This window comes from Loxodonta africana, chromosome 6 (genome assembly GCF_030014295.1).
Source record: "Loxodonta africana isolate mLoxAfr1 chromosome 6, mLoxAfr1.hap2, whole genome shotgun sequence".
Taxonomy (NCBI): domain Eukaryota; kingdom Metazoa; phylum Chordata; class Mammalia; order Proboscidea; family Elephantidae; genus Loxodonta; species Loxodonta africana.
The window spans coordinates 28,400,500-28,426,150 of NC_087347.1; the positions used below are offsets into that span (position 1 = coordinate 28,400,500).

At 51.4% G+C, this 25,651-nt stretch overlaps 1 protein-coding gene across 6 annotated transcripts in view; it reads left to right on the forward strand.

Moving 5' to 3' along the window:
* The window catches only part of TNS1 (tensin 1), a 219,446-nt gene that overhangs the window by 178,994 nt on the left and 14,801 nt on the right, over window positions 1–25,651 (forward strand). For all 6 annotated transcript variants that reach the window (XM_064286690.1, XM_064286692.1, XM_064286696.1 and 3 more), the window contains 5 exons: window positions 2,256–2,452; window positions 3,673–3,748; window positions 9,212–9,304; window positions 18,473–18,671; window positions 21,974–23,133. In XM_064286690.1, coding sequence (XP_064142760.1) covers window positions 2,256–2,452; window positions 3,673–3,748; window positions 9,212–9,304; window positions 18,473–18,671; window positions 21,974–23,133 — 1,725 coding nt within the window. The remainder of the gene's footprint in view (window positions 1–2,255; window positions 2,453–3,672; window positions 3,749–9,211; window positions 9,305–18,472; window positions 18,672–21,973; window positions 23,134–25,651) is intronic.

A 25,651-nucleotide genomic window follows, 5' to 3' on the forward strand; every position in this document is an offset into this window, starting at 1 on the left:
ATGCTCTCCACATTTGAGGAACCCTCCTGCAGGCCAGCCTCATCCCCTGTGCTGCAGTCACCATCATAGCCCATGAACATGTAGAATGTCTTGGGTGGAGCAAGGAGAAGATTCTCTGTCTGTCTGGGAAAGTCAGTGTCTCAAATTGAGGCAAACCCATTTTTCAACGGCAAACACCAAATGTCCAAACAGGAGAACTGGCCACCTCTTGAAAAGGCCAAGGAATCTGCCAGAAAGAGGCTGCCAGGAGATGGGGAGCCGGGAGCAGAGACCAGCCCTAATGCATTTCTTTTAACCTTGGAGTTTGAATCCATTCCAAACCCCAAGAGCCTTTCCCAAATGGGCCTTCTTTGTCACAATTATTATTAGAAAATCAATGGCTGTGTCTGTTTTCTTCTAATGTTTTTGCCAGGAATGAAGCCAGCGGCAGCTCTGACCGAGCTTCTCATGAGGCCGATGTGAGGAAGGGCTGGGGGAGGAGTATGGCCAAGGGCACAAGGGCAGGATCTCTGCACCGTGAGCCCGGGAAGCCCGGATTGGACAATTCCAGTGCGCTGCTCAACCGTGTCAAAGCTGTGTCCCATCCTTCATCTGGCTAAGGCTCTTGACAGCCCATGGTTGGGACTAATGCATCCTCCATTTTACCATTCTGAAGATAAGGGCACATCAAAGCTTCTGTGCTTTGAGGAAAGCAGTTTGTGGGCAGTAGAATGAGGGCAGAGTCCACCTCCTGCCGCCATTGGGCTCTGTCTTGGTGGAGATGTCAGGGCTGCCTCTGAATAGTGAAGGGCCCAAAGTGAAGCTCAAAGCCCCACCCCAGCACCTTCTGCACTTAATGTCCAGATTCTGCTGCTCGTCCCTAGTTACGGATGAGTGTGACTGCGTGTCTCAGAGTGACCGTGTGTGTCTGTGTGTCCATCCCAGCACTTGGTAGCTGGCAGCCTGTTGTTCATGACAAGTTGGAGGGAAGCTTCTCTGCCTATGCTTTTCACAGCATATTTTGTGGCTGTGCCAGGGGATGCCTGGGGAGCTGAGGGCTGCCTGGGGGCATGAAGACCCCACTGTAGATAGAAGGTGATTCCATCTGAATGCGGGTGATTTCTGCTTGGCCTTACTGGCTCGTTCCTGGGGGCGAGCAGTGAGTGTGTGTGTGCACACTTGCACGTGCCATTGCTCAGTGATCTCAGATGTGCTGGCATGAGGCTACGGAGGCCAGATCCTCTGTCCCACGTGACCAGGGACATTTGGTAAGTCCCAGGAAAGGCAGCTGCCTTTCCTTCCCTGCCTGGTGGTGGTGAAGGCAGGGCCAAGACTCTCTTCCCAGAAGATAATCATGATCAGGAGTCCACCCTTCCTTCCCACTGGCCCAGGGTGAGATCTTGACCTCTGAGACCCTGGAAGTAAGCTTTCTAAGATTCCGGGAGCCAGCTCAATGAGGCAGTGGATTCTGCGCCTCAGCCCAGATGTTGAAAGAGGGAGCGGGAAGGAAAGTGGGTGAGGTTAACAATGTCCCCTGGCCTGTGGAGTAGGAAGGGAAGTGCAGAAAAGCAGATGGTCCACATGACCTCAGGGCTCTCTTTGCCTACTGTTCTGCTGGGAGAGACAGGGTAGAAGCCTCCGCCATCTTTGGGCAAGCGAAGGAGGTGGGTAGCTAAGGGACCAGTATAAGGGAGGTTGGGAGAGGTTTCAGAGGAGCACTAGGCAAAGGCAGGGGCATCCTAGAGAAGGCCAGCAATCCCAGGGGTCAGTTGAAGCTGGGGACTCCATAACAGGAATTAATTCTTCTTTTGTCTCTCTTTGGGAACACCATTCACAAGATGATACATTCTTAGCACTTTTTCAATAGCTCTTCCCCATGGGCTTGATGTTGCTTGTTGGTTGATACAGTTGCCTTGGAGACTGTCTCTCCCTCCCTCCTCCTTCCCTCCTTTGCTTGGAATCTCTGGCCCTCTGCCTCCAGGGGTTGGACAGAGTTGACATCTGTTTCTTGTATCAGTCCTTTGTGCTCTTGGCCCTAACGCAGTGTGGATGGAGATTCCTGGTGGAGACTTAGCCCAGTCTAAGCAGATCCTCAACCCTGCAGAGAAAGCCCGAGTGCGGGCCGAGTTGGAAGGCTGGGTGGTGTTGAGGGGAGACAGGCCTAGCTCCAGCTTGCCCCTGAGCTAAGATGACTGCCTTCTCTGGGTGGGTTAGTCCCCATTGTTCATTTCTTACACAATATGTTGATAGCCTTCTACCCCTGCCATTCCTCCCAGGAGTGCAGGCTCGGGAGAAGCAGCCTACAGAGCCCCCAGCCCCTCTCCGGAGGCGGGCAGCCAGCGATGGACAGTATGAGAACCAGTCTCCAGAACCCACATCCCCCCGGAGCCCTGGGGTCCGCTCCCCCGTCCAGTGTGTCTCCCCGGAGCTGGCTCTTACCATTGCTCTCAATCCTGGAGGGCGTCCCAAAGAGGTGAGTCTTTGGCTTCTTCCTGGTCCACAGAGGGGAGCAGAGCCCACCTTAGCACTCCAGGGACCTGAAAGTCAACTTGGTGGGACTGACCGATCAGTCAGCCTGTAGTAGTGTTTGTCCTCCCTGCATCGTCACTCACAGTCCTCTTCTCTGGTGTGTGGAATCTGGACCCTATTCCCCCTACCCCCCACACAAAGAGCTTTTATGCCTCTAATTTCTGACACTTCTTACCTTAGCACTGAGACTTAAAGAGAGTCCGTTAGTAGGGTGGTTAAGGATACAGGGTATGACATGTTGTGTGCTGTTGAGTTGATTCCGACTCATAGTGACCCTATATGACAGAGTAAAACTGCCCCATAGGATTTCCAAGGCTGTAATCTTTACGGGAGCAGACTGCCAAGTCTTTTATCCTGTGGAGCCGCTGGTGGGGTTGAACTGCTGAGCTTTCAGTTAGCAGTTAACCATTGCGAAACCAGGCTCCTTGGGTATGACGTAGGGGACCACAATCTCAAAACTCCAAATGAGATCATATAGAGTTCCCCTGGGAAATATAACTTGGATGTCAACATGTTTGCATTCTGAGACGTTTCAGTAGTTAGAGGCAGTAGGTCTCAAACTTTAGTGGGCAGACAGTTACCCCCGGGAGTTTGTTAAAAATGTAGATTTTCAAGTCCACCCCAGAGATTCCAATGTAGGAAATCTGGGGTGAGCCCAGAAATTTGCATTTTTAACGTGCACCCCGAATGAGTCTGATGTTGGTGGCCCATGGACCACATCTGGAGAGAGAATCTAACTGTCCTATAAAATCCAGACTAAAGAGCCATTCTAGATATAAATGGCTTTTGGGCATCTTTTTCCTCCTGCCTTCGGACAGGATCGCAGTCCCCCAACCCCAGCCCTACACTTTAGCTGCTGCCTTGTTCTGAAATATTTCCAAGGTGAATGCTCCTGAATTCCATCCATTCTTGACAATGACCTTGAAAACAGCCACTTTCTCAATCTCTCAAGTACAAGGAGTTGTTGGGGCTGTGAATGGCCCAGATCTCACTTAATCCCCATTTTCCTAAGGAGCTGTGGGTAGTCAGGCTGGCAAGGTGATTGTAGACCAGTTACCGCACTGTCCTTGTTTCCCAGGCCATCTGAAGGGGAAGTTTATCCTCCTCAGTGCATGGCCACCAGTGGATCCCCCCATTTTTCTACCCTTTGTTCTTCCCCTGCAGCCCCATCTGCACAGCTACAAGGAGGCCTTCGAGGAGATGGAGGCGACCTCCCCAGCCAGCCCCTCGCCCAGTGGTGGTAAGACCTCCCTGCTAAGCCTGTCTCCCTGTGCCACCTCTAGCCCTGACCCCAACCTCTACCTGTGTAAGTGCCCCAGGTCTGGGGTGTGGAGGGAGTGTGCCAGCAAAGTTGGGCGTGGGTCGTAATTTGCCCCTTCCCATCCCCAGGACTCCTCTCACCTCCCCCTCTACCCCTACCCTGTCCTTTGCCATGTCTTCAGGCCACTGTTTTTTTCTTTGTCCATGACCATGCATCTAAGGATGCAGCAGCCCCAGTCTTAGGATCCAGACTGAGTGACTGTGGGGTCCCTGGGCTCCCATGTTATGGAAGTTGCCTAGTGATTGAGTCTTTTTGCATCCTACGTGCAGAGGAAAATGAGGATGTTCTCTCCCCCATCCTAAAGTGACTCTTCCTGACTTGCTGGCATTTGACCTTCTTGTTTCTGACCCCATTTCTGTCTTCATTGGGGCACCTTTTCCATTTCAGGAAACTATTTAGCTTCCACAAAGGAAAGAAAGGTCCAGAACCCTCATGCTGATAGAATTCCTGTCTCATAAGTCCTCAGCCTCCAAGCAGGGGCATTTAGTGGGTCTCCCCCTGAGGTACTCACTAGTGAGGCAAACCCCCAAAGGGCAGAGACATTTCCAACCAAAGAAAAGGCCTGAATAATCCCCAGGGTGGGGCCAGTGTTCCTTTGTATAGAAGAAAAGACATTAAGAGGAGCGGGAGGTGGTAGTTGTGGGGGAAGCAGTGAGGGAACATCACAGACTGGATTGAGTGACCCAGTGTCTGTGTGAGTGGCCCGGGTCAGCAGAAGAGCTTGATGCTGTTGTCTGGGCCCAGCCTCTCAGCTGTCCGTTTAGGGGAGGTGGAGTGAGGGAAGGAGAAGTGCAGCTGGCTGTCCTGCAGAAGGGAGGAATGTGTCAACAGCGTCTGACCCATGTGCCAGCAGAACTTGTGCTGGCTACCATCTTGGGGATGCAGTATTCTAAGTTGTGACTGATCCGCTCCGGGAAACCATGGTTCTCCCTAGAGCAGTGCTGTCCAATGGAAATACCACATGAGCCACACCTGTCATTTCGCATTTTCTGGCAGCCTTATTAAAACAAGTAAAAATAAACTGATGAAATCGATTTTAATAATATATTTAATACCAAACATCCAAAATAATATAATTTCAATAAATCAAAAATCAAACCCGTTGCCGTCAAGTTGATTCTGACTCATAGCAACCCTATAGGACAGAGTAGAACTGCCCCACAGAGTTTCCAAGGAGAAGCTGGTGGATTCGAGCTGCCGACCTTTTGATTAGCAGCTTAGCTCTTAACCACTGCACCACCAGGGCTCCATAACTTCTACAGGTAAATAATATAAAAAATATTGATGAGATATTTTACATTCTTTTATTAAAAAAATGTGTAAAAAGAAACCAGTGACCTTGATGTTAATAGTATATTTTCTTTCACTCGAAATATTGAAAATATCATTTCAACAACATAAATATTATTGAAATATTTTATTTAAAAAAACTTTAAATATATATTTTCATATATGTTAATAGTATGTTTTCTTTCACCTAAAATATTGAAAATATTATTTCAACAACATAAAATATTGTTAAAATATTTTTTACTTAAAATATTATATATATATGTATTTTTTATACTAGATCTTTGAAATTTGGTGTCTTACACTTCTAGCTAATCTCAATTCAAATGAACTACACTGCAAGTGGTCAATAGTCACATGTGGCTCCTGGCTGCCATATTGGACCGTGCAAGCCATAATATTGGTTACATTCTTCAGTTTGTGTCAACGTTCTTATTTTTTCTGTTCTAGGTGTTCCACTTGCTTTAGTTGTAATCTCACTGCCCCTTCCCCCCACCTCCCGCCCCAAATTTCTTGTTTATGCTTTACAGTAACTGCTGTCCATCTGGTGTCATATGGATAATTAAAGAGTGCAGCTCTCAAGGGTGAAATTCTTTACTTTTTGAGCTAGCCTGCTATTTAGTTAAAAAGGTGATTTCACAGGATAGTTTCTGTTCAAAGTTTAAAGAGTATTTCAGGGCAGTAGCCTCGGGGGCTCCTCCAGTCTCAGTGGGTCCAGTAAGTCTGGATTCTTTGAGAATTTGAAGTTATGTTCCACATTTTTTCCCTTTCTGTCAGGTTCCGCCTCTTGTGACCCTGAGCAGAATGTTCGGTAGTGGTAGCCAGGCACCGTCTAGTTCTTTTGGTCTCAAATTAGAGGAGGTCATGGTTCATGGATACAATTAGTTCCTTCTCTGATTCTTGGACTTTTTTCATTCTCTTTTGTTCCAGATGAATAGACACCAATAGTTGTATCTTAGATGGCCGCTCACAAGCTTTTAAGTCCCCAGACACTACTCGCCAAACTAGGTGTAGAACATGAACTTTTTGAACTATGTTATGCCAATTGACAGAATTGACCCGTGAGACTAGGACCCTAAGTCTTCAAGAAAACTAATCTCGTGAGTCACTGGTTATGTCTAAGAAGTATCTGCATCTTAGCTCCTATTCGATCTATCTTTCTGTCTCTTTTTTTGTTGGGAAGTTATCTGTAGCATAGCATTTATCAATTCATCCTTTTCCTTTTGGAGAACTTAGTGACATCACTTATACTAGTCAAGCTGTGCAAATTTTACCCACATTTTGTGTTACCTTTCCCATCACCATAAACTAAAAGTCACTACTACCTGGAGAATGATTTCCCCTCTTCCTCTCACCACTCCCTCTCCCCCGTCAGTAACCACCAGTGAACATTGGTCTCTGTATATATATATTCTTGTCATTTCATAAAAGTGAGATCATACAATATTTGTCACTTTGTGATTGACTTATTTTGCTCAGCATAATATCCTCCAGGTTCATCCACATTGCAACATGATTTGAGAGCTCATTTTTCCTTATGGCTGCATAGTATTCCTTTGTATGTATGGACCACATTTAAGAGACAGCTCTTTAACCCTCTAAGACTCCTCAGAATCTTTCAAGTCTTAGCCCTCCACGTTCCTACCTGCTCCCATCTGCTGTCTGGTCCCAACAGCCAGGGTCTTGGGCATTGCCATGTTTGGGATAGAAGCCATCTGGGCTGAGCTAGAGTTGGGTTTTGCCACATGTACCTATCTCTATTCTTCTCCCCTCGTCTTGGCCAACCATGGAGGCCTCAGTTGGGAGAATGAGTAAGTCAGAGATTTCATAAATGCACATGCTAGGGAGAGAGGAAAGACGGCGGAGAAGTGTGGGGAATTTATTTCTCATGAAGCAAAAGGCTTGCCTGGCTCAGTCCCACCCACTTATTGGCCTCTGGAGACAGGCTGGATTGCTTGGGAGCTGGGGAAGGAGGAATTAGGGAAATGAAGGTGAGTGAGGGGGGAAAAGAATGAGTCCTACAGGAAGCCCCCACTAACCCTGCCCTCTGGTTTCCTTTACCTTCTTCTCTTGCTGGTCCACCCGTGGGGCAAACAGATAGATGCACACTTGTGGGCAGGAGATCTTCATGGTTACTCCATGAATAGTGGTATCTGAGACTGGGTTCATTCTTTGATAAATTAATTACAGTCAACCTTCCATTTGTTTGACTAACATTAATAAGTGCTTAATAAGTGTCTATGAGCAAGACAGCATATTGTTGTTATTGTCAGTTGCAACCAAGTTGGCTCTGAGTCATGATGACCCCAGGTACAAGAGAACAAGAGGTTGCTCAGTCCTGTGCCATCTTCACAATCGTGGGTATGTTTGAGTCCCTTGCTGCAGCCATCGTAGTGCCTTCCAACCTAGGGGGCTCATGTTCCAGCACTATATTGGACAATATCCTGTTGTGATCCATAGCATTTTCGTTGGCTAATTTTTAGAAGTAGATCACCAGGCCTTTCTTCCTAGTCTGTATTAATCCCAAAGCTCCACTGAAATCTGTCCTCCGTGGGTGATCCTGCTAGTATTGGAAATGCCAGTGGCATAGCTTTCAACATCACGGGATTATGCAAGCCACTGCAGCACAACAAACTGACAGATAGGTGGTAGGATACTGTTAGGTATTAGGGAATAGGGCATGGGGAAAATCAAATCTCTGTATGTGTGTGTGTAAAGATAGAGGGAGGGAAAGTCACAGACACACAGACCCAGACCTTACCCCATACCCGGCCGGGTTTGTTTGTCCACACTTGTCTCCTGTGCTGCGTTTGTCCATTGGGCATCTAAGAACTGAGTGAGGGTGGAGTAATGGGTGGGCCCCACAGCTGGACCCCTGTGATGTGCTGCTATTCTCACATCACATATATACACACCTGCACATGCACAACTACTTGTGTGTATTGCTTGCATTTGTGAGATTATGTTTGTTTTCTTTAGGTCTCTGTGTCTCCTGGGAAAAGGAGTAGGGGCCAGGGAGGGTCTTGGAGCTGCCATGTGGATCTTGGGCATCTGCGAGCCATGTCCAGTCTGCTGAGGCCATTGGGGGTGGGGCAGGCAGCATCAGGGTCTGGCTGAAGTCTGTGGCTGCGTGTCCTCAGGAGCTGCAGACTTTTTGGGCTCTTGATGTCCCTGATAGGAGACACAGAGCTCACTGTTTTACTTCACCTCAGAGGTGTGTTAAGAAACATGGCAGTCACCACTGAGAAACCTCGTGACTGGGTATAACAACCATTTTTTTTTTTTTTATCATAATGGCTCAGAGTCTGGCCACGTACTTGGCTGATGGGAAAAAGCCTGAGAGCCCTTTTTTGACATTGTGTGTTATGTGACATTCTTAACCCAGGCGATGGTTTGGGATGAAGATGGAACTTGCTCAGGGAGTTGATGCTCTAGCTCAAAGACTGTGGGGACAGGGCTTCTCCTTCTTCCAGAGCACTGAGCAGTTTTCTCTTTCTGAGGTTTTCAAAAGACACCCTTGGCCGGAGAGCCACAGGCTGAGGGCTGGCCTGAGGTCTCCAAGGTTGGCGTCAGCCCAGTCTGTGGTCTCCCACTCCTCATCCTATCCTTTACCGCGTGTATCATCTTGATACTCCATTGTCTTTTGTTCTCCTCTAAGTCCATCTAAAAGCATTGTTAAAACTACTGTGGTGGGATGGGGGTGGGATCAGGGAAAGGGAGAAGAAGAAAGTCAGAGATAACCAATGACACCTGAATATCTATGGGTAATGTAAAGGGGCCATGAGAAGAAACCAAGAGCCTAGACACAAATTCTTTTCTTGAGGTTGGGGGCAGGGCCAGGCCAGGGCAAGGCACTGTTCTTGGCTCCCAACCCAGTGCTCTTTGCCTTTGTCCTTTGAACCACAGAAATTGGGAGACACACAGAGAGAAGCAAGGGGCAGTGGAGCCAAAGCCACAAACCCCTGGGGCTGGAAGCTGGTTCCTTTGTCCACATCTTGCCAACACACACCTCCCCTTCTGCCCCCATCCTTCTCCCCACACACCCCCCACACTCACTTACTCCCTGTGTCTCCCCTTTTCTTTCTGGTACAGTGCGCTCCCCTCCGGGTCTGGCGAAGACACCCCTGTCTGCTCTGGGCCTGAAACCCCACAACCCAGCGGACATCCTGTTGCACCCTACAGGCGGTAAGTGACTCTGGCAAGGCTGGCGGGCTGGGGGCGGGGGGGCCCTGCTGTCCTGGGCGGGGGCCTCAGGATGGAATCAGAAAACACCCAGAGCGGGAGGATTCTTGGGGTGCTCTCTGGAAACAAGATGCCAGGCTGTTATTGTGCCCCTCGTTTGGTTAGACCTGGGTGGGGGCTCTCTGTGCAGGGGTTCAATGGTTAGAGATCCCTTTGCAAGCTTCCTGCCTTTGACTTGAGGGGTCGGCCCCACTTCCAGCTTCTTCTGATTTGGGGATTTGAAGGCTTGGCCTTGTTTCCTTGGAGTCATCAGCTCTGTGCCAGAAGCCTGACTTTGCTGTTCCCCAGTGTTCAGGCATACGTGTACATACATGTATACATGTATACATACATACACTAACAAACACATACATACACACATATGTACACATGCACACAAACACCCACAGATATGCATGCACACATGTGCACACATATACACACACATGCTCCCTTGCATGCATGTACACACACACACACACATGCATGCTGCCTACATGCAAGCACACATATGCGGCCAAAGAAATATGACCCTGTTGCTCTGAGCCAGGGTCCCCACTTCCAGCCCAGCTGGCTGTGCTCTGAGGATCCTTGAGATGCCAGAGGCCCAACAGCCGTCATTCAGAGTGCTCACTCATTCTGCCTCTTCTGATCCACAAAACCCTGCCTGAGAAACCTGCGACCCAGAGCTACCTCTATTGGCTGTCTTCTCAGCCCTCTCGCCCTCAGCCCTGGGTCTCTGCCACCACTGGGCTCCTGATCCTCCCCCAGCCTTGGCCCCTCTTCTGCATTCCTGGCACGGCACCGTGGTTTGCTCTGCACCTGAGGAAGGGCACCTGGGAGCTTGGAGGCTGTGGCAGGAAAGAGGCTACCAATCTGGGCCACTCTCCAGCTCTGCCTTGAGTCAGACACCCTGTGCTGGTTACAGAGTGGAAGGCGGAACTGAGGGCCCTGTTGGGGAGTAGGGCTTCCCCTGCCCCAGGCTCATACCACTGACTTCCTCAGTCCCTCTCCTTCCATGTGGAAGGAGAGAGCAGTGGTTATGGGCCCTTTGCAACCACTTTGAGCAGGCTGAGCCGAGGGAGTTGCTCCCTAGACTCCGGTTTTAGGGCTAGACTGAGGCCCTTGGGGCCAATCTTAACCTTTTTTCCTTAGTCACCAGGAGACTGATCCAGCCAGGTAGGAGAGGAACAGCATGCATTTGTGACCCACTAGACACACAACTTGGGCATGGACTCCCACTCAGACGGTGTCTGCATGGCCAGGGAAACTGAGTCACAGGGTTTTGAAGGGGGCTGGGAACCTACCTCTCACCAGGCCAGCACATGTTTGCTTGAGATTTGGCCCACGCAAGCCCTGGGCACAGGGACTGAGTATGTGGGACTTGCCAGGTCCCAGAGTAAGCGCCTCCTTACATTGTGCCTCGCTTGCCCCCCAGTCCCGGCCCTGGAGCCGGGAAGCCCTGTACAGGGCGACACTTCTCCCCTCACCTGGGGCTCTTCCAGGGAGAGTCCAGCTCTGCTCTTGCCTCGCTTTGCTTGCCCACCCCCATTTTCTCAGCAAAGTCTCTTTTTCAAGAAATAATCCCTGTTAACCACTCTTTCTTTCTCCTTTGTGCTCTTCCTTTCTCCTCTTTGACCTGCTTCTCTCGCCTGTCTCTCCTCCCTCCCACCTCTCTTCGCATCTTCCCCCAGAGGAAGATGAGGGGAAGGTGGTGTCCAAGCTGTCTGAAGGTAAGTGTGTGGCGGCTTCCTGCCCTCTGGGCCTGGGAATGGCTTTTCACGCAGAGCTTGTTTTGGCTGGCAGCTCTCTTTTCTGACTGGGTTTCAAGTGACCAGGAACAGTGCCTCCGTGTGCCCACCCCCAGGCGGTGAGCTATCACCCTCAGCACCACATGAGTCCTGCCTGACTGGGGATATGTAGCCACCAGGCACAGCTCAGGCACAGCAAGTGCCCAGGCATTAGCGCGGTGTTAGCTTGTGGACCAAAAGTTCCTTTCCCAGTGGCATCTCTGCCAGACCACTGGGCGTGCAGCAAGCCCCTTCAGAGGGCTAGGGGACTCATGCCCAGAGGCAGAGGGGAAGAGAGCTCATTATTCCATTTCCCTGCATGCCCCACATGCTTGTCCTGGAGCAGGATTCTCAGCCTCGGCTCTATCGGCACTGTGGGTCGGGCAGCTCTTTGTTGCTGGGGGCTGTCCTGTGCCCTGTAGGCCGTTTGGCAGCATCCTGGGCCTCTGCCCACTAGACCGTAGTAGTACCCTCCCAGTAATGATAATCAAAAATGTCTCTGCACATAGCCACATGTCCCCGGGGTGGCGGGGGGGGGGGATTGCTCCCCAGTTGAAAATCACTATCTTGGAGCTGTTTGACCTCATCTTGTTTGACCTCTGTTTTTGAACACTGTTTAACCTCTTGAAGCCCCTGCCTGGTTTCCTGCCACCCCAGAAAGTAGGAAGTTTGCCTTTCCAGGATCTTGGACATCTTTAGGAATCTCAGGAAAGCTACGGATTTGCCTTACAAAAACACACCGGGACACCCATGCACATAATTTTGCAAACAGTTTTAGGGAGTTAGCGTATTGGTGGGCCCCAGCTTAACCCTTGCTTCTGATGAACCCCTGCCTTGTCTACTGGGCCAGAAGAGAGGAGATGTAATCTGGTCAAAGACCTCTGACTCTCTAGGAACAGAATTCAAACGAGGCCTCAGACAGCAGGTGAAACCAAGGGCACAGGCATTCTGGGCATTGGTGTCCCCATCTCCACCAGGAGTCGTTGGACAGGGTTGCAGGGGTGCCCAAGTCCCTTCTAGCTCTGGCATGTTAGGTTTTCTGACTTTCTGCCTGGTGTCTTCAGGTCTGTGGTTCCACGTGGCCTAGTTTCTTTAGACTCCATCTGGTTCTCTTGAGCCCACTCCCACTTGCTTTTGCATTTATGACCTTGACATTTGACCCTCAAAGTGGGCCTGGCCTATGCTCCTGTGAATCTGCCATCACCCAGATAAGATAATCAGAGCTTCCCAGAAGGCTTTGCCTACTCCAGCCAGCCAGGGTTGCAGAATAAGGTAGACCCCAGAATAAAAGACAGATCCCTGAATGAGGTGAACCACAGCACGCTCTTGTCAGCTGGGTAAGACTCCTTCTGGCTCTTCCCGACATCATTCCCGGGGAGAGGGCCTTCCCGCAAGCTGGAGGCTGTAGCTTCTGAACAGGGCAGTGAAGCTGGGGCAGGAGTCTAGAACAAGCTGGACCCTGAGTCAGCGTTCATGGGTTTCAGATGCCAAACCAGGCATTAGGCTTCCAGCTCTCCCTGGGGTTGGCTAACATAAACAGACCTGGTGGGACCTCAAACCCTCTGGCAGGAAGGTCTGTGGGGTGGGTCATCCCACAGGCTGAGAGGCCCTGGCTGTTGTGCTTCCCACATGGGAGTGACTCTTCAGAGGAGTGACATGGGCAGGATTCAGTGAGACCTGCCAAATATGCCTCACGAATAACTCTCAGCCAACAAGGCCCCAAGCCCAGTCCTTCCGTTTGTTCCTGAGACACATAGTTTGGAGGGGGAAGGCTCTTAGGGGTCAACTCAGCCACATGCAGCATTTTCGCAGATGGGGAGTTGCTGTCTGTGTTAAGGGGGCACCTGCCCAAGGTCACACTTAGGAGGCCACAGAGCTGAGACTGGAATTAGTGGTCTCCTAGTCAAGTGGCTGTTTCAAAGCCTAACTCCTGCCTCCAGGCACCATGCCCTGGGATTCCAGTGTGGGAGGCAGAATTGCTGTCGGCGGCCTGGGAGTGGGGGCGGGCAAGGGCCAGGGAGCAAGTTGTAGGCAGCCACTTCTGTATTTCCTGGCTCATGCACTGCCCCTGGGCCAGACTAAAGCATATTCTTTGCTGACCCTCAGAAGCTCTGCCTGATTTCCCTGCTGATACTTTGATGGGAAATTCAGAAAGAATCAATCACTTACTGATTCATTTCATCAGTAGATATTTTGTGTGCCTGCTGTGTACCAAGCACTGTACCAGGCTCTGAGGATACAATGATCAATGATACAAACATGATTCCTGCTCTCATGGAACATATGCATGAATAGGAACCAGAAAGTAAATGATCACTCATAATTACACATTGAGATAAGTGCTCCAAGGGGAAAGAATATAGTTTTGTGAGACCTTAAATGGCAAAGAAAAAAAAATGACTTAGGCTGAAGAAATAAGATGTGAGGGTGAGTGGATGCTAACCTGGTTTAACTGGAACGGGAAAACAGCATTCCATGCAGAGGAAAAGGGCATGTGCAAAGGCCCTGTGGTGGGAGGGGGCAGCATATTTTTCTAGGAACTGCAAAGTCAATGAGGTGGAAGCACAAAGCAAGGGGAAACTAGAGGCTGAAACAAGGAGGGGTGTGATATGGAATGAGGTTCAACAGGCAGGGACCAAACCAAATGGAGTCATTGTCACATCCTCTTGTTTAATATTCCCAGAAGTCCTGAGAGGAAGGCGGTAGGAACCCCCTTTTTACGGATGAGGAGATGAAGTGGAAGGGGTTTGATGCCTGGCCCAGGCTCACACAGTTGGTCACATGTGGCTGAGAGGCTACGCCGGATCAGAGGTTGCCTTTTTGCACGTGGTCACACTTGGGTACAAAGAACACTTCAGACCTCTAAAAGTGACTTTACTGGGTGTGGGGACCTGTTGCTCCTATCCAAGAAGAAGGAGAGGGAGAAAGCCTGTAGCAGTAAGGATGTGAGGTTGGCATCAAGAATATCTTCCAGTGGTGAAGTAGGGGAAGAAATTGCTGAAACTTCTTCCCCAAAGAAATGGACACAGGAAGCATTCAGGTTAGGTTCTGCTTGCCAGGTAATTAGGTGTGGACAGATTTGGCATAAAGGAAGACATTGGTCTAGAGATAGCCCCTCTGGGGACTCCTCCTGCTCTGAGGTCCTTGGTACTTGGGCATTTGGAATTTTAGGGCAGTGCTGTTCAGTGCAGATTTATTGAGCACCTACTATGTGCCCAGTCCTGTGCTAGGCACTGAGGGTGTAAAGATGAACGAGACCACCTGGTGAGGGGAGAAGAGACGCCAGCAGACATTTCAACAAAGGTGGATGCGCTGCTCTGGGTAGGAACTGTTAGAGGCGCTTGGAGGAGGGACTCGTGACCCAAGCTAAAAGGTTTGAAATTCTTACTTGAGCTCCTGGATGTGGCATTCTGGGATTTCTTTACTTCCTCCCTCTCCCCCACCTACATGTCTTCATTTTCCTCGGGGTGGGTAGGCCATTCTCTCTAGGCAAAGAACTTTTTCTAGAAGGCAGAGAATGTACTTCAGGGAGTAGGTGGAAAGCTGACGGTGCTCTGGGCCAAGGAGGCTTGTTGCCTGTTGGAGCTAACTCACTCTTGTGCCTCCAGCTGCTCTCAGGCGCCAACAGCCACTTGGACTGGCTTTGGGCTCTTGGAATGTTCTAAGTGAAGTGCCCTCCCTAGCCCCACCTTTCCCGCCCTTCCCAATCATACACTCCCGTTGCCTCTGGGCACAGCTGCTGCAGGATTGGAGGCCAGGAGAGTGGGAGAGAAGGGTGGAGGGAGGCAGAAGCGGGCATACCTAGGGACATACCTAGGGGCATAGGCCGGCAACAGTGGGGCTAGTTCTAAACCTTAGCATTGGAATTAACCAGTAACCAGTTGCCATCGAGTCGGCTCTGACTCATGGCAACCCTGTGTGTGTCAGAGTACAGCTGTGCTCCATAGGGTTTTCCGTGGCTTATTTTTTGGAAGTAAATTGCCAGGCCTTTTCTTCTGAGGCACCTCTGAGTGGACTCAAACCTCCAACCTTTCAGTTAGCAGCCGAGTGTGTTAACTGCACCACCCAGGGAATCCAGCATTGGAATTAACAGGAAATAATTAGAAACTTTTGCATCTATTATCCCTTAATGCTGACTCGGCAGGTGAGTACCCTCACTACCATTTTACAGATGAGGAAACTGAGTTGCAGAAAGGCTCAGCAGCCTGCCCCAGATCACCTCTCTAGGAAGTGGAGCAAGGGGCTGTGGTCTTGAGTATGGGGACAGTAGCCTCCAGACTAGTATGTTGTCCTGGGGTGAGGAGGAGAGAAAAAAGCCGAGGAACAGACAGAGAAAGGAAGGATTTTCAATATGGAAATCTGTCTGAAAACTTGGGAAAACAGATATTTGGCTCAGTTTGGATTTAAACAATTCTGGAGATGAACTCAGGAAGTCAAATAACTGCCCTGGGGACTGTCCCTCTCTGGGCTCATGAGAAGCGGAGACCGTGTGGAAGGGCTTTGCTTGTGTCTGCCCCTAGATTTGGGGCTGGGGGGGGCAGGAAGGGGCCCCTGTGGTGCACCCTGTCACAGATGACTCAACTGAGGAAAACAATTGGGTGGGAGGAGAACGGGAGTGGAAAGCAAGGTAAGGGCAGGAGGAAGCAGAGCCAGGGTGGGGGGATGGGTCTGGGAAATCCATAGGCTGCCAGCCCAGCTCGAAGCCCCGGAGGCTTGGTGCTGCTTGGTGAGCTTGGCCACCTCTGCTCACCAGGGCTGTTTCCTGACCCTGTTGGCAACAGATGCCTTTGCTTCTCCCTGGTAAGTGGTCCTGTCCCTCCAACTTCAGACCCCAGAGTCCTTTGAGAGCTCCTCTGGCTTTCTGTGGCTTGGGGGCTGAGGGGTTGAGGAGTGGGCTGATGGGCTGATGCCTTGAGATAAAGGATACCATCCTATAGCCGTGTCAGGTTTTCTGGAACACTTAGGAGTTCTAATGTACTCACTGTTCCATGGACCCTCTATGCAAACTGACACTCAGCTCAGGTCACCAGAAGCAGTGAGTGGGACTCAGCCTTGTCTAATGGCCAGCAGGCCAGATGGGGGTCAGCACCTGGGCTCCTGGGCTCTGTCCTGGCCACCTTATGTCACTTCTACTGCTGGTAGAAGGAGTGTGTGTACTTTCTTTGCCTTCCAGGATGGGGAGTTGGGCAGTGATTGCTTACTCAGTGTGTGGGTCAGAGTCTTGGCAGGCAGTGGAGGGCTCATGAAGATGGGACACCCGAGGAGGGTTTAATGGACTGTTTAAAAGGCCTGGGCAAACCAGTGAGGGATGATGAAACACCCCCTGGGTGCTCACTAGCAGAAGTAGGGGGCTAGCCCTACCCTGGGCCTGAAGGAACCAGGAGAGAGCAGAGCTGTGGTCTTAGGTAGAGACATGCAGCCACTGGCACTTTGACCTTTCTCCGCTCATCTCCTGCCCGTCCCACCTACCCGGCAAAGGCCAAAGCCATCTGGACCCATGGGACAAGTGGTTCTGGGTGATGCAGGTGGGCAAAGTCAGCCTCTAGGGGCGCAGAGTAGAGATCAGGGGGACATCAGTGGATTGGAGGTAAGCACGGACCTCCGTGTAGGTTTTAACTTGAACTTTTTGGGTCAGCAAGACCTCTGTGGAATGAGACAAATGAATGCGTATCTCTCTAGATCTTGGTTATTATGTGCCTCTGGATGGGGCTGCAGGTCATGCATTCATTTGTGCGAAAGACACATACGAGGTCTTACTATGTGTCAGATGCTGTGTGAAGTTCTGGAAATACAGATAAGCAAGACAGGCTCTGGGCACTCAAGGAACCCAAGGGGTGGTTAAGGAGCAGATGGACCCCAACCTGCAGTCTCTGGGGGAAGCAGAAGGGTGCTGAGCACTTCGGGGACCCAGGGGAAGCCACGGTGAGCACCTGGAGGTGTCCAGGAGGAGTTTTCAGAGAAAGTGACCCAGAGTGGCCAGGCATTGGAGGAGAGGGTGGACTCTGGTGATGGGTCTTGTTTGTCATTTCTGTGGGTGTGTAGCCTCCTTCAACAGTCCCTTCTGCCAAGAGGGGTTACCTCAGGGCAAGGAGTCAGCCTTCCCCGCCAAAGACTAAAGACACACATTGAAACCATCCGTCCCCTGATTTTCAGCCAGACTTATATGCAGTGGGTGAGAGTGCAGGCTGGGTTCTTAGGCCCACCCTACCACCTGCTAGCTTTGTGACTTGGGCAAGTTATTTACATTCTCCAAATCCTACTTTCCTCATATAACTGCTGTTTTTATTATTATGAGTAACCCTGTGGAGTTGGCTTTTCGCTGGGCCTTGGGTAGAAGTTTGGGGAGTGGTGTGGGCAGAACAGGAGTCTGGGTAGCAGCCAGCTTTGAAGGTCCCGGTGAGGCTGACTCAGAGGTGGCATCATGGGGCATGTAGGGTGGAGGGAAGAGGTGGGGCGGGGGGAACTCGTACAATTGCTGGGTTGGGAGTCAGGAGACCTGAGTCCTGCCTGTGCCTCCAGTCATTTCACTCTCTAGGCCTCAGTGTCCTCATCTGTAAAAGGGTCCATTGACACTTGCCCTCCCTTCCTCTGAGGATATTCTGAACACCAACTGCGGATAATATATATACATGTCTTTTGTCAACTGCTACGTGCTGCTGAAATGCAAGAGGTTGTTGATAGAATGTTCAGTTTCTATGGGAGCAGTTCCCCTGATGCTGGTCTCGGGAGGAACGCTAAGTGTGTCAGGCAGAGAGCTGTATGGGTGTGTCTTGGTGTCAAAGACGTTGGAGCTGGCGAGTTGGCCGTGGCCGGCACTGGGCATGACTCCCGGTGCAGGTCTGTTGCTAGGCAAGCCAGCCTGTTTCTGGATTCTGGGCATGGGGAGGAGCCTGTGTGAAACCTGGCACTGTCCTGAGAAATGGGCAAGGCCAGGCCAGAGCGTTAGAGCTGCCACTTGAGTGCGGCCTGGGGAGCTTAGGGGGCCCTGGTAGGGGGGGTCATTGAGGAAAAGCAGCAGCTAAAGGGGATCCAACTATGAACCTATGTCCTAGTTCTTGGAGGGAAGGTTCTCTGATGGCTATGTTTAGAAGCAAAGCCTGGGATCCATTTCTGGAAGCTTCCTAGAGTCTGGTGAAGGTTACTGTTGGCCTCCCCTAGCTTCTCCAAGACCCTGGGAAGAAGGGTGGGCAATGGCAGGGAGGAGCCCCAGGAAGAGTGGCCTTTGCGTGCTTGGCTGTCATTTTGGGGCTGTCCCCGTGCTGCTCTTCTCCGTCGGCTGGGCTCTGGGCAGGCTGTGTTCTTGTGGGTCTGTGCTCTGAGTCTATCCCCTTGTCCCTTCCAGAGCCCCGGAGCTATGTCGAGTCTGTGGCGCGGACAGCCGTGGCTGGGCCCCGAGCCCAGGAGCCTGAGACTCAAAGTTTTAGCGCCCCAGCTGCCCAAGCCAATGGCCACGAGACACCCCTGAGGAACGGGGCACTGGGCGGCTCCTTTGTCTCTCCCAGCCCCCTCTCCACCAGCAGCCCCATCCTCAGCGCTGACAGGTAAGCAGGAGTGTGTGGTGGATGGGAGATGGGAACCCAGGCGTGGGGCAGGCTAGGTGAGTCCTCTCGGGTCTGCCTGAAGTGTGGATGGCAGAAATTATATCCAGATGCTGCCATCTGTAAACCAGCTCATCAGTGTACGTTTACAGAGCACTCCCAAGGTGCCAGAGCCTGTGGAAAGCATGGGAATGGAGAGGATAGAATTCCCAGGCTCAACTCAATTCTATCCATCTGGAACTGTGCTGGGAGGAGCAAGGGGCACAGAGATGAATGAGATGTGGACCTTCCCCCAATTTTATACTGTAGCAACAGCCATCACTGGTGCGTAGCCATGCTTCCTGTGTGCCAGGTACCACACTAAGTGCTTTGCACAGTTACATTATTTAATCCTCATAGGAGGCCTATGAAGTAATATTCCCATTTCTTCAGAAGAGAAAACTGAGGCACAGAGAGATGAAGTAGCTTGCTTAAGGTCAAGCAGATGAAGAGTAGCAGAAATGGAATTCAGACCAAAGGTGTCTAGTCCGGAGCCCAGGTCTCTAACAAGCCCTACACCTGCCTCCAGTGCCCTTCATCCCAGGATCAGAGCTGGGCATGTCCCAAAGCAGAAAAGTGCTTGGCGCTCAGACCAAGGCATCCTTATTTCTGGCCAGGGATGCAGAGAGCATTTTTAGGGCTGGAGGTAATAGTGGTGCGTCTGGCAGGACCAGAAGGATGGTGAGAGGTGAGGAAGGAGGGAGAGGCCAGCACAGGGCCGACACAGGATGTGCAGGGCTTGGAGGCTGAGGGCTGCAGCCTGTAGGGGAAGATGTGCAGAGGGCAACTTGGCGGAGGGGCGGCTTACATTTTGAGTGGGTCAGAGGAAAGTGTCAAATTGGGCTGGGGAGGGTGGACAGTTCTTGCTGGCGGGCTGAGAAGAGGGAGGGCCCCATGTTTGGGGTTTAATAAGAAGCTGCTTTTTTTTGGCTGGAGCAGTGGGCAGCAGTGGGGTGGTGGAAAAGGCTTTAGGACAGGGAGAGGGGAAGATGGCATACGAAAGGGAGGGAGATCAGCTTAGGCAGGGTGTTGGGTACCTGGTATGAGAGGAAGATGAGATTAGTCTGTCCTGGTTGAAACTCATCCCCCCAGGAAGGCCACTTTCCTCCCAATCTCCCTTCCCGTGCCCACTCTGCTCCCTAGACTAGGCTCCCATTGGGTGGGGATGGGGGAGCCTGGGAAACTCTCCAGCCACCTTCGTCTTCACATTCCCACAGGCCAGGCCCAGTGGCCCCAGTTGGCTGCGGACCCTGAATTGGTCCAGCATATTGATCCCCCTCCCAGGTGGGAGGGGCCTGGTGACAGGATGCATGAAAGAATCCCTGGGGTTCTAAGAATTCTGAAACCTTAAGCCAAGTCTACATCCCCCAGTTCACCTTGCCCCTCCCCAGCCTCCTGCAGGGGCAGATGGCTCCATTTCTCAGGAGGTCCAGCTCTGGGCAGAGGGAAGGGATTTTCCTAACTTGTCCTAGCTCCCCATTGCTGGTGTTTAGTGACCCCTGGTGTTGGGAAGTTCTTCATTTTTCTCACCCAAATTGCTCTTGCTCATGTGTTGGCCCTTTTCAGGACTCAGGAAGTTAGTGTTTACTCTCTCTCGGATTAATTTTCCAGAACTCTATTTCAGTTCCCGTACCCTGTCCTGCTCAGCCTCATGCGTCCGGCTCTACCTCCTATTCCTCAGAGCCCAGTGTATTCCACACCAGGAAGTGGTATTTCACTCTCGCCCCCTCTCTGGGTGCCAGGTAGACTTTGTTCTGGCCCAAGAGCACCCAGCCCCATAAATGTCACATCACCCAGGGGATCTGAGCTTACCCTGAGGGCCTGCTTCCGTCTGCAGCTCCAGGCTGTGGCCCATTGTCTTACATAAGCCTCCTCTCCACAGGGCTCCTGGGGCCTAGCCTGCCTGCTCTCTTCCTGCAGCTGCTGCTACCCAAGGCCCATGTCAACCGTTGTCCCTCTGCTGCATGTCATAGATGGATAGAGGTTTGGGCCTGGAAGGATTTAGGGTCATCTAATCCAGCTCTCTTATTGTCCACATGGAAAACTTTAACAAGTAGAATCCCTCTGCCCAGAGCTGGACCTCCTGAGAAATGGAGCCATCTGCCCCTGCAGGAGACTGGGGAGGGGCAAGGTGTCCCAGGCCTTTGTATGGCACTGCTCCATGGGAACTTGTCCTTATTTTCAGACGAGACCCTTTGATTGTGGCTGTTCATCCAGGAACATTGCCCTCTGAACTGAATTTTATCAGCATCTTAGAACTGGAGCAACCTCCAAGCTCATTTGATCTAACCTCACAATAGAGGAACCTGCCTCCACAACAGTCAGGTCAAGAAGTCTGTCAGCCTCTGCTTAAATACTCCTGGGAATGGGAGCCTCATGACCATGCCACACAGCTTGCTCCATTAGTGGCCAGATCCAATGGCTAGAAAGTAGACCTTATAATGAGCTAAAATATCCTGATTTGAAACCTCTGCCCCACCCCCCTCCCGCCACCCGTACCACCATGATTCCTTGATTTTGCTCTCTGGAGCCCCTATTCTATCATTCTCCATGTTTAAGGTTGGTGATATTAAACAACTGGGGAAACTGAGTCAAGGCAGGGCTACTCCCTGTAAGAACAGGAGTCAGGTGGTTCGACTCCCTCTCTGGTGTTCACTTTCTGTGATGCTGAGAGACCTCTTCATGTTGACTTATGGTTCAGCAGTCCGTGTGGTACACTGGAGAGAACGTGGGCTTTGGAATCAGACACAGTGGAATTGAAACCCCAGTTGTCTTTTATGGGCTGTTTGGTCCTGAGCTTATTGTTTAACCTCTCTGAACCTCGATTTCTTCTTCTGTCAAATGAGGATGATAATGTCTACCTTGTAGTCTTGCTCTGATGGTTCTATAACCAAAACAAAAAACATTGCCGTCGAGTTGATTCCAACTCGTAGTGACCCTACAGGACAGAACAGAACTGCCCCACAGGGTTTCCAACATTGTAAGTCTTTATGGAAGCAGACTGCCACATATTTCTCCTGTGGAGCAGCTGGTGGGTTCGAACTGCTGACCTTTTGGTTCACAGCTGAGCGCTTTAACCACCAGGGCTCCCGTGGTTCTATAAGGTATCATGTAAAGGCCCCTGACATTCCTGCACACTGTGGAGTAGAGTTACTATTGCAGGTGTTAGTGGCTGGAGGGAGGGGCTGAGTGTTCTGGGAAGGTCTGCCCTCCATTGCTTCATTAAATGGTATCTGCTCATATCTCAATCTGCCCTCTCTCTCCAGCACTTCAGTGGGGAGTTTCCCATCAGGGGAGAGCAGTGACCAGGGCCCTCGAACACCCACCCAGCCATTGTTGGATTCTGGCTTCCGCTCCAGCAGCCTGGGGCAGCCCAGTCCTTCAGCCCAGAGAAGCTACCAGAGCTCCTCTCCTCTCCCGACCGTGGGGAGCAGCTACAGCAGCCCGGACTACTCTCTCCAGCAGTTCAACTCGTCTCCAGAAAGCCAGGCCCGGCCTCAGTTCAGTGTGGCTGGCGTCCACACGGTGCCTGGGAGCCCGCAGGCACGCCACAGGACAGTGGGCACCAACACTCCCCCTAGTCCTGGCTTTGGCCGGCGGGCCACCAACCCCAGCATGGCTGCCCCCAGCAGTCCCAGTTTAAGCCACCGCCAAGTGACGGGTCCCCATGGGAACACAGGAACTGGTTTCCATGGTAGCATGGTCTCCAGCCCCCAGAGCAGTGCGGCGACAACTCCGGGGAGCCCCAGCCTGGGCCGGCACCCAGCAGGGGCCCCCCAGGCCTCAAGCTTCTATGGCAATGTGGCGACCACTCCAGGGAGCCCTAGCCTAGGTCGGCACCCAGCAGGGGCCCCACAGGCCTCAGGCTTCCATAGCAATGTGGCGACCACTCCCGGGAGCCCTGGCCTGGGCCGGCACCTTGGAGCCCACCAAGGCAACCTGGCCTCCAGTCTCCATGGCAACGCAATAGCCAGCCCCGGAAGTCCCAGCCTGGGTCGTCACCTGGGAGGGTCTGGATCTGTAGTTCCTGGCAGCCCTAGCTTGGACCGGCATGTGGCCTATGGTGGCCACTCTACCCCTGAGGACCGGAGACCTACATTGTCCCGGCAGAGCAGTGCCTCCGGCTACCAGGCTCCCTCCACGCCTTCCTTCCCTGTCTCCCCTGCCTACTACCCTGGCCTGAGCAGCCCTGCCACCTCCCCATCACCGGATTCAGCAGCCTTCCGGCAAGGGAGCCCAACACCAGCCTTGCCAGAGAAGCGGAGGATGTCGGTAGGAGACCGAGCAGGCAGCCTCCCCAACTATGCTACCATCAACGGGAAGGTGTCTTCCTCGCCTGTCGCCAGTGGCATGTCCAGTCCCAGTGGGGGCAGCACCGTCTCTTTCTCCCACACTCTGCCTGACTTCTCCAAGTACTCCATGCCAGGTGGGCCCCTCCTCTTCCATCCCCACCCTCCTGCTGACGAATTAAGTCTGAGAGTCAGGATATCTGGTCTGGCCTCTTTTCTGGCATCACCTTGGTGGTCACCTTGGGTAAAACACTCACCTCTGGGCCTCAGTTTCCTTATCTGTAGTTTCAGGTGTTCTCAAGGTAAGTGCTCTATGGTGGGGAGGGGGGCAGTGATGAGAATGAAGATGCAGATGACGATGAATATAATAATGGTAGTGTTACTGTTATTATCATCACCATCATAGTCACGAACGTTTGTTGAGTATATACTATGTTCTGGGCCCTTAGCTAAATACTATCTCATTTCATCCTTATGGCCATCTGATAAAGTAGGCTTTATTGCCCATTTTACATGTGAGCAAACTGAGGCTTAGAGAGGCTCAGATATTTGTCAAGGGTCACACAGTTAATAAATGGCAGAGCCAGGATTCCAATCCAGGCCCATCTAAGACTAGTTAGTGCTCTTAAGGCATTATTGGAGTTGTCTTGATTGTGTTTCCATATCTTGAGGGTTATTGTGGTTTAGCATCACCATGAAAATATACCTTCCAAGCCTGGACATCCATAACTTTGTCAGTCCACAGCATTTTGTTCCCAAGCTTGGATTCCTGCTGTGCTCACATTCCCTCATAACAGATGTGGCAGCCAGATGTGATACGGGCCAAGGCCACGAGTTGGACGTTTTCACTGGAGTCTAGTTTCAACCCACCTGGCTTTACTGAAGCCCATGCAGCCTGGCCTAGTGAATTCTTCACTCCTCCTCAGAACTTGCATCTTTGTCTCCGTTGAGAGATCTCATTATCTAACACAGAGGTCAAGGCCTTGGCAGATCTGCAGCTTCTTGGCCAGACCTGGAACCTGACTATGTGCATAGCGGCCCTGGGCCCTGGGGTGTTCAAAGCAATTTAGAATGCTTCAGGGAGCCTAGGATGGACCCCAGATGCCCAGATCGTTGGTGGGTCATTCCATGTCCTGCCCTAATCCTGCCAAGACGGGACACCTACGATGACCCTGCACGCCCCTGTTTTCCTGTCTCCCACCAGGGACATCTGGTTCCCAGCTCCTCTCCTTGGAGGATGCAGGACTTTTAATCGTTAGAGCACTTCCTGTTTCCCACCATCTTCCCTGCTTAAAATAGCCACTGGAATCAACACAGGAAGGCACATGGGACCGAAGCCACCTCTGACAGCTCACTAAACAGCTCAGAGCAGCCGTGGGGCCTGGGGGCTTTGGAGCAGAGAGAGAAGCAGCTTGCAGCAGTTGCAGGGCCCAGGGACCAGCTACCTAGCCCAGAGGCCGTCTGCAGTGCACAGCTGCCAGGAAAGGGAGCTACCCTACCCCTCATTGTCCTTGCCCTCCAGAGACACAGATCTCAGAACTCTAAACCCAATACACCAAACCCATTGCCATCGAATCAGTTCTGACTTATAGCGACTCTATAGGACAGAGTAGAACTGCCCCATAGGGTTCCCAAGGCTGTAATCTTTACGGAAGCAGACTGCCACATCTTTCTCCTGTGGAGTGGCTGGTGGGTTCAAAACTGCCAACCTTTCGGTATTAGCAGCTGAGCGCTTAACCACTGCACCACCAGGGGTCCTTCACAGAAGGCAATCGAGCCATAAATTCACAGTCAAAATTGACAAAGTACTGAAGGCACAACCTATGTGTCCAGATTTGCTTCCATAACTCTATAGCATTTTTTGCACTGACTCCTCTGCTCGCATCTCTCTCTGAAGAAGGGAGAGGGAAAATGTGGACTTGGAATATTCCTATTCCCCCTCTTCCTCCTATCCCCCCACCTTTTTTTGGCTCCAGAAGATGAAAGAAGAGATTGGAGAGTGAGGGCCACACATCCTAGTACCTGGACAGGAAGATTTGGTAGACTTAGCCCTGAACTAGCTGCTCGGGTCTTCTTATCTGGGAAGGTATTCTTAGAGCCTTTCTAGTAACCATCTGGGTGACTTGGGAGAGCTACTTCCCTTCTCTGTTCCTCACTTTCCTCATTTGTAAAATTAGGTGATTGGACTAGATGCTGTCCAAGCTTCCTTCTAGAACCTAACGTTCTATGAAAGCATTGTGACCTGCAAAGGGTCTGCGGAGGGGGGTCTGCCAGAAAAGTGGAATACATGGCACACAGTAGACGGCCTCTAAATTCTAGCTCAACCTTTGAATTCCTTGTCCCAGGTGGGAGTATTTTTTTTTGTCCTATGTGATACAGAACATGGGCTTTCCAGGTAGGTGATGAAGAGGAGCTTTGGGAAGAAGTTGTCAGAAATGCATCTTTGGAAGTATGGATGATGCTTCTCTCTGCATCTTCAAGGTTGTTATCATAGTGTTCGGAAATTGAGCTTATGAAGAAAGGGGCTAGGAGGTATCTTAGCCTGTGGGAGAGAAGCTGGAGGGAGTCAGAAATCTTCTAGGGAAAGGAGAAGATGGGGTGGAGGAAGGGTTTTCAGTTGGCTCAGCAAGAATGCTGTGCCATGCCTTTCAAAAA